Raw genomic sequence first — 8,222 nt, 5'->3', positions numbered from 1 at the left:
CTTTTATGAGAGAGAAGCAACATAATACCACATGTTGAAACAACAAGAATAAGGTCAGGGGAAGGTTTGAACGTTCCTCGGGTCAGCCTCGTCACCTCCTAGCTTGTACCTACAACACGAAAGATCCCGTTAGAAGGGGCCAAAGACCGGGGTCTCTGGACCACCCTCCGACGCTCAACATTAGTAATCTATCCAAGAATAGTGTATAAACATAAATCATAGATGTATGAGCAAGTATAAGAGAGATAGAGAATGCTTATGGAGTTCGTGGTCGAGATCCAGTGGTTAGCTAGTAGCTATGGTGATTCTAGGTTGCATAGCTCGTGAGTAGGAGCTGCTGACGTAGGCATAAAGCTCATGGAAGGAAGCTGATGTCTAAGTTGTTAGCGACTAGCTTTGAAGTTATTGTGAGAAGCGATCATATGTGAAGCTTATCAGGAGAAGCTATCATATGCGAAGCCTGTCGGGAGAAGATATCAGGAGAAGCTTATCGGGAGAAGCTATCAGGAGAAGCTTATCGGCAGAAAGCTATCAGGAGAAGCTTATCGGAAGAAGCTATCAGGAGAAGCTTATCGGAAGAAGCTATCAGGAGAAGCTTATCGGAAGAAACTATCAGGAGAAGCTTATCGGGAAAAGCTATCAGGAGAAGCTTATCGGAAGAAGCTATCAAGAGAAGCTTATCGGAAAAAGCTATCAAGAGAAGCTTATCGGAAGAAGCTATCAACTATGAATCCTTTTTGTCTTGTATGAAGCTTCTATGCTTGTTTTGGGGCTTATTTGCTTCTAAGCTTTTAAGCTCTTTGACTTCCTTTGGTGTTTTAAAGGTTCTAAGCTTCTGTTTCAAGTTTCTTTGGTTATCTTAACAAATCTAGTGTGGCAGCTTGCTTGATTTTTTCATGATGGGACAACATAGTAGGGAAGCTATGATTTCTTCAGGGCGGCATGTAAGCTTTATTCCACATAAGGGACGTTTCTAGCTTACGAGGAATGGTTATATATATTTCTAAAGCTGCCCATCGTTGTCGAAGGGTGTCTAAATGTCCTTGCATAAATGGAATTATTGCATTATTGGACTTTACTATAGGCAAGTAATGGATTTAAACGTAAGTTCTAATAGTTCACTACGTGCCTTGTATGTTGTTGATCTATAACCCCAATGTTCATGGTGAGCCCTATTTATGTGTGCGCCCTGGTTGCGTATCCCAATGACCTTTCGAGCTTTGTTCTAGCCCTTTTCTTTTTGCTAGACAAGAGCTCACGGATTTTGTTTATAAATGAAGCAGCTTACCTTCCCCAAAAATCTTTTGGTATTTGAAGTGTTGTGATGTTGATATAAGCAATGTACCAAGCAGGAAGAAGTGAAATAGCGGTTTAATTTGACTAAAATGTTTAGTTTTGACGTTTATGCATATGTTTTAGGTGAACAGTGAACACCCGTTAGCCAAGGCTATTGTAGAATACGCGAAGAAATTTAGAGGAGACGAAGAGAACCCGGTATGGGCAGAAGCGCAAAACTTCGAATCGATAACGGGTCATGGTGTACGGGCCATTGTTCAGAACAAAGAAATAATAGTGGGAAACAAGAGTTTGATATTGAAGAAAAATATTAATATCTCCATTGATGCTGAAGAAATCTTGACGGAAATTGAAGAATTGGCGCAGACCGGAATTCTTGTATGTATAGACGGTCAACTCACTGGAGTTCTTGCCATTTCTGACCCGTTAAAGCCCGGTGCTCGTGAAGTCATCTCCATACTTGGGTCAATGAAAGTCAAAAGTATAGTGGTTACTGGAGACAACTGGGGAACTGCGAATTCCATTGCTAAGGAGGTCGGGATAGATGATGTCATCGCTGAAGCGAAACCGGAGGACAAAGCAGAGAAAGTGAAGGAGTTACAGGCTTTGGGACACGTGGTGGCGATGGTAGGAGACGGGATCAATGACTCGCCAGCACTGGTGGCTGCGGATGTCGGGATGGCTATAGGTGCTGGCACAGACATAGCGATAGAAGCGGCCGACATTGTGTTAATGAAAAGCAATCTAGAAGATGTGATCACAGCCATTGATCTCTCCAGAAAAACATTCACTCGGATCCGGTTAAACTACATCTGGGCTTTGGGGTACAACCTTCTCGGGATTCCAATTGCCGCTGGTGTTCTTTTTCCGTTCACTGGATTCCGCCTGCCACCTTGGATTGCTGGAGCCGCCATGGCGGCCTCGTCGGTGAGTGTGGTGTGTTGCTCTTTGTTGTTGAAGTATTACAAAAGGCCCAGGATGCTGGAGACATTGGAGATGCAAGGAATAACAACTGTTTGAATGATGGTATATATAAGTAATTTTAGAGTACCAAAATGATTGTATATATAAGTAATTTTAAATTTCATGCTATTTGAAAGTAGAGTGTGTCAAGGGTATGCTGTTTAGCAATAACTATTCATTTGAGTTAAACGGTTTGGGGAAAGGCGAATGTATGTTAAAACAAGTACTAGAATCATAGAAACCACATTTATGTATATACACATATGACTTTTCAATAGAAACCAAATTTTACGCGTTTAGAATCTAAAGAAGTGCGAGAATCATATAAACACATTTTGTTTTTCTTAGCTACCATCCGACGCTTATATAACTATGTAGGCAAAAGATCAAATACAAATAATCTTAACATACTAAACATACAAATTGAAGGAAAACCTAAAAAGACAAGGTGGCATTTTTGTAATTACCACCAACTATCAAAGTTACAACAAAAAATACCTAAAAAAACACAATTTTTTTTTTTTAACATTTTTTGTAAAAAAATCGCTACATTTCGTTAGCAAAAAAAAAAATTGTTTTTTTTTTGGCTGCTACTAAAAGTAGCGATTTTTTAATAAAAAATGTTAAAAAAATAAAATAAAATAATTTGTGTGTTTTTTTTTAATTTTTTTTAGATTTTTTGGGGGGTTTAGTTTTTAGCATTTAGCTTGGGTGGGGGGGGGGGTTAGGTTTTTTTAGGTTTTTCGGGGTTGGGGGGGGTTAGGTTTTTTTTTAGGTTTTTGGGGGGTGGGGGGTTAGGTTTTTTTAGGGGGGGTGGGGGGGGGGGGGTTAGGTTTTTTAGGTTTTTTTTTTTTTGGGGGGGGGGGTTAGGTTTTTTTTGGGGGTGGGGGAGTGGTTAGGTTTTTTTAGGTATATTTGTAGAGTAACTTTGATAGTTATTGATAATTACAAAAATGCCACCTTGTCTTTTTTAGTTTTCCTTCTATTTGTATGTTTAGTATGTTAAGATTATTTGTACAAGAACTTTACCCTAACTATGTAACCATCTTTTTTTTATTCTTTTTTCCTCACTGTATTTGTCTAAGACTACATACACCCCTCTCTATACACATAGAATACAGAACCAAGATGGTAGTTATAAGGCCAGCCGCCACATCAACAATTTTGGCACCCCTTGACGTCCTCCCCATCCCCTGCATGTTACCAAGGGGGCGCTACCCCTTATCCGACAACCCACCAACGGGCGTTAGGGCTGTTCACGAGCCGAGCCGAACCAAGCGAATCTTTGCTCGTGCTTGGCTCATTTACAAACCGAACCGAGCGGAGCGGTTCATTTAAAACCGAGCCTCAAATCAAGCGAGCATTGTTCGAGCAGTAAATATTCCGAGCGAGCGTCGAGCCATTTGAACCGTGTCGTCCGATTTAAATTTGCTGAGAGAGATAGTGACAATGTTTGGTCACAAGTTTTTATGTCTTTAAAAACATGCACATTTCATGTCATAATATTTTTCTTATGAATAACAATGTTGTGGCCGACGAGGCAATAATCATATTGCACGAACAGTTATGTTCAGAGCGGGAGACAATCGACTTAGGGTGACGACATGAAACATTGAGGCGATGAGCAGCCTGTTGTTTATCGGTTTAGGGTTTAACTTTTAGATTTGATATAATGTTTTTATTGACATGGTAAGGCTAGTACGTATAGAAATAGTTGTAAATTTCTATATAGGAGACCAAAATCTAATAGAGTGGTATATATAAAATTATAAATTTCATTTATATTTAAGTATATTTGTATGTGTAATGTGTGTGTATATATAGGTGTGTGTGTATGTATATGTATAATTTATATTTGTGTATATATATGTGTATATACATGTTTATATATGTATGTGCATATGTATATGTATATATATACTAATTAAAAATAATAATTCGAGCCGAACCGAGCCGAGCGGACCTTTGCTCATGCTTGGCTCGTTTACAAACCGAACCAAGCAGAGCAGCTCATTTACAACCGAGCGTTAAATCGAACGAGCATTTTCCGAGCAATTTTCGAACGAGCGTCGAGTGAGCGACGAACGGCGAGCAATTTGAACGGCCCTAACGGGCGTGAATGGTTGCATATGGTGGGCGCCATGCCTCTTAACCAACCAGATTTTGTTTACTTTTTCTTTTTTTTTTAATATTTAATTAGGTGGGGGCACTAGTGGGGCTTTATCCCACACCATGATGTTAAAGGGGACATCATTTTTATCTCAAAATCTACATAGCGTTTACATGGCGTGATAAAGCCCCTAAGGCTTTAAACCACACCCACCAGCCAAACCGAGAAAAAAACTTTTAAGAAGGTAGCCTAGTATTTAATGTTCAATATTAAATGACTTACCTTCGTTATTTTATTTTGGTTAAAAGATAGACTCTAAAATATTCAAACATTTCAATATTAAATGACTTACATTTATTATTTTATTTTCATTAAAAGATAGACTCTAAGATATTAATACATTTTTTTATCGTACAATTGCATATTTATTCAATTTAAAATTAAAATTGCACATATTTTTATTTTTTAACTAATAAAATTACAAATTTACCCATATTAATTTATTTCATTAAAAACACGTTATATAAAGACCTTTTTACCCTTATTTTTACTAAATCTTTTAAAAAAATACATATTTATTCATTTTTACTTGTTTTTGTGGATTTTTCACAATTCTTTTTGTTTTTATTTTTTTACGTTTTGCTACTAACTTTTTTTGTTGTTTTTTTTTTTTTTGCTTTCTTTACTAAGATATGTCTAGGGGTGTTCGTGGATTCATTTGATTTATAAATATATATATATGTTAAAATACGTTTAATAATGATTAAAAGAAAGAATACAAAACAAATAACTTAGTAAAAGAAACTAACTAAAATGATTTTCATTTGATTTATTTATAAATATGCATATTAAAATATGTTTTAAGTAAGTACATTCTTTTCTTTGGCATGTAATCCTCTGATTAAGCTCCCACTTATCATAAATTGTTTATATATTCTATGAAAAAATATGTATTTACGTACTTTAGTGGTTTATTTCAGTGTTTAGATTATAAAAGCATTTTATTAACAATACTTTTAACTAGGGATAAGATTGGTACAGTACCCGTACCGGTACCGAAAATACCGGTACCGAATTTGAACAAAACTGGGTAGCAAATACCGTACCAAATATATAGGTACGGTATGGGTACGAGTACAGGTACTGGTACATGTATTTTTGGTACGGTACCTGCTTTGGTACCATTTTGTTTTTGTTTAGTTTTTGAGCACTTGTACGAGTACTAAATAGATAAAACTAACATAAGTACCAATATAGTACGAGTACCAAATAAGTAAATCAAGTTAAGAGATATACTACGAAACATCTCTGCTATGATTATGGTTTCAAACCAAAACCAATCAATACTAAATAGGTAAAACTAACATGAGTACCAATATAGTACGAGTACCAAATAGGGGTAGCACGGGCTACCCCTCAACCTCATCTCCGTAGTGTAAAAATATCTCTTAACTTCATTTCCGTAGTGTAAAAATACCCCCCAACTCCGTTTCTGTTATATAAAGGATACCCCTGATCCTAAAAAAAATTAGGATACCCCTAACTTTTTGGGCTAGTTTCGCCACTGATATTTGGTATTGAAAAAAATTATATAATCATACAGTTTTATTTAATATTTTATATACCTTTGATAAATCGAGTTGTGTATAGTCTTACCAGTATATAAACACAGAATATAAATTAAAAATGTTTGCTTTAACAAGAAGAAAAAAGGTCGGCCTTTACACTAAAAATGGTAAATTAGTATTTGATGTTAAAATATATATTACTTTAATTAATTTTTAATCAAAAGTTAATCCCTTAAATATTTGAACATTTGCCACTTAGGCTATATAGATAGCCTAGTGGTCAAGAGAAATTATCTTTTGTGAGGAGACCAGTGTTCAATTATTGGAATGTGTAAGTATTTAAGGGAAAAATTAGCCTTTAAAAAATAAATTGAACATTTTGTCAAATCGGAAGATAGAAAACTTAGGATAAGGATTCTTAGGCTGCACGGTACGGGGCTTGGTCTAGGCTCGTCCAGGCCCGTCGCCAATCCAAACACCGTTTCACCCCCTCCGGCGTCGTCCAAAACGTCGAGACCCAGACGGTGAGGACGCTTACAAAATGAGAAAATTCCCCTCACACACACATATACATACAACTCATATATAATAAATATATATATATATATATGTATATGTATATGTATATATATAGGCTAAGGATCCGTTAGGAACCACCCTTTATTGCGAGAACCGCGAGAACCAGTGTGAACACATGGCAAACTTGTAATTATGTTATATTTATTATAAAACACACGTTGTTCACTATATCAGTTTAGAATTCTTAGGGCTTCTTTCATCGGAGCAGAGTTCCACCATCTAAGACCAGAATCACCACCAACTACGACCAGAATCATCACCGTTTACAACCAGAATCACCACCGTCTATGTTGTTCACTGTTCACGGCGACCAGAAAATCATCACCATTTACAACCAATCACCACCTTCTACGTTGTTCAGTGTTCAGGCGACCAGAATCACCGTCATGCTTCTTCACCACTGTTCCTCCTACCATTGTTCCTCCTGTAACCCTAATCATGCCTTTCCTCCTACCATTGTTCTTCCTGTAACCCTAATCGTGCCACACTCTTTGATGATTCTGATCGGGTTGCCCTAATTACGAATGGAATACTCGATTGCGAATGATTGCGAATGGATGAAGAATATATGATCTATGATTATGTTCTTACTGCAATAATATCGATTATAATATGAATTTTGGAGAACTAACTTCAATTATACGACGAATTTTGAAATGTCTGATGGTAAAATCGATATGACGAACGTTTTATGGTGTATCGCTATCGATACGACTTTATGGTCTATCGCTATCGATGTGACAAAGACGAAGATATGACATGACAAAGAAGAAGATATGACGAAGACGAACTGCTGATGTAATCGAGACGGAGACAAACTACTAGGAACTACTGATGCCTGAGAATTGAGAACTACTGATGTAATTCGAGTGTCGGGTGTGATTTTTGTATAAATACACCATCCTGCACATGGGTAGCACTTTACCAATACCTTATAAATACATCATCCTTCACATGTGCAACACTTTACCATTACCCTATAACCATCACCAATAATCTACATCTTGCACATTTGCAGCACGTTACCATTACCCTATAATCATCAACAATAATTTGTTCATAATACCAATACATAATCATGCACATGTGCATCACGTTCCCATTACCCTATATCATCACCAATAATCTGTTTATCATTTATACAACATTCTTACACATAACATTTACCTTATTAAATATCACTTTTTTTACCATTCTTTCTATATTCAGGAACATTCATACACAATGAAGCTGCTACTATTGCTGCTGGAATTCCAGACCCCCCATCGATGAAACTGATTCTTATTCCGATGATGATAATGATACTGATGAAGATACGTATGATGATTCTTATAATGATACTGGTGAAGATAAGTATGATGATTCTAAAGACCCTACATACACAAATGTACATGAGCAGCCCCTTAGATGTTCATCCAGACGTCATAATGCACCAAACAATCAAAAATTTGATTAAGTTCGTTGTCAAAATATTGATCATTTTGTTTTATTATTCGTTTTACATTTAATCTGAACTATTTACATTCAAGTTGCTCACCTACTTGAACTGTTGTTTACATTTAATTGAAACGTCTGCGTTCAATTGAATTATGTTGAATTATTGTTTACATCTAATTTAGTCTATTTACATTCAATTTGACCTACACGTTTACGTTGAACTACTCGATTAAACATCATTTAAACTAGGTATTCTGATATTATGATTA

General features: G+C 36.2%; 1 protein-coding gene across 1 annotated transcript; it reads left to right on the top strand.

Annotated features, from left to right (window-relative positions):
- The first annotated feature begins 258 nt into the window (after positions 1-258).
- Positions 259-2,337, top strand: LOC110900775 (probable copper-transporting ATPase HMA5). Its single transcript, XM_035982195.1, has 3 exons — positions 259-323; positions 431-824; positions 1,420-2,337. Exons 1-3 carry the CDS (start codon positions 259-261, stop codon positions 2,314-2,316), a joined length of 1,356 nt encoding a protein of 451 aa, XP_035838088.1. The 3' UTR covers positions 2,317-2,337.
- The last annotated feature ends 5,885 nt before the right edge of the window (positions 2,338-8,222 follow it).

The sequence above is a fragment of the Helianthus annuus genome, chromosome 13 (genome assembly GCF_002127325.2).
Source record: "Helianthus annuus cultivar XRQ/B chromosome 13, HanXRQr2.0-SUNRISE, whole genome shotgun sequence".
Classification (NCBI taxonomy): domain Eukaryota; kingdom Viridiplantae; phylum Streptophyta; class Magnoliopsida; order Asterales; family Asteraceae; genus Helianthus; species Helianthus annuus.
Note: the sequence above shows the minus strand (reverse complement) of the source record. Positions and strands in the feature narration are given on the sequence as shown.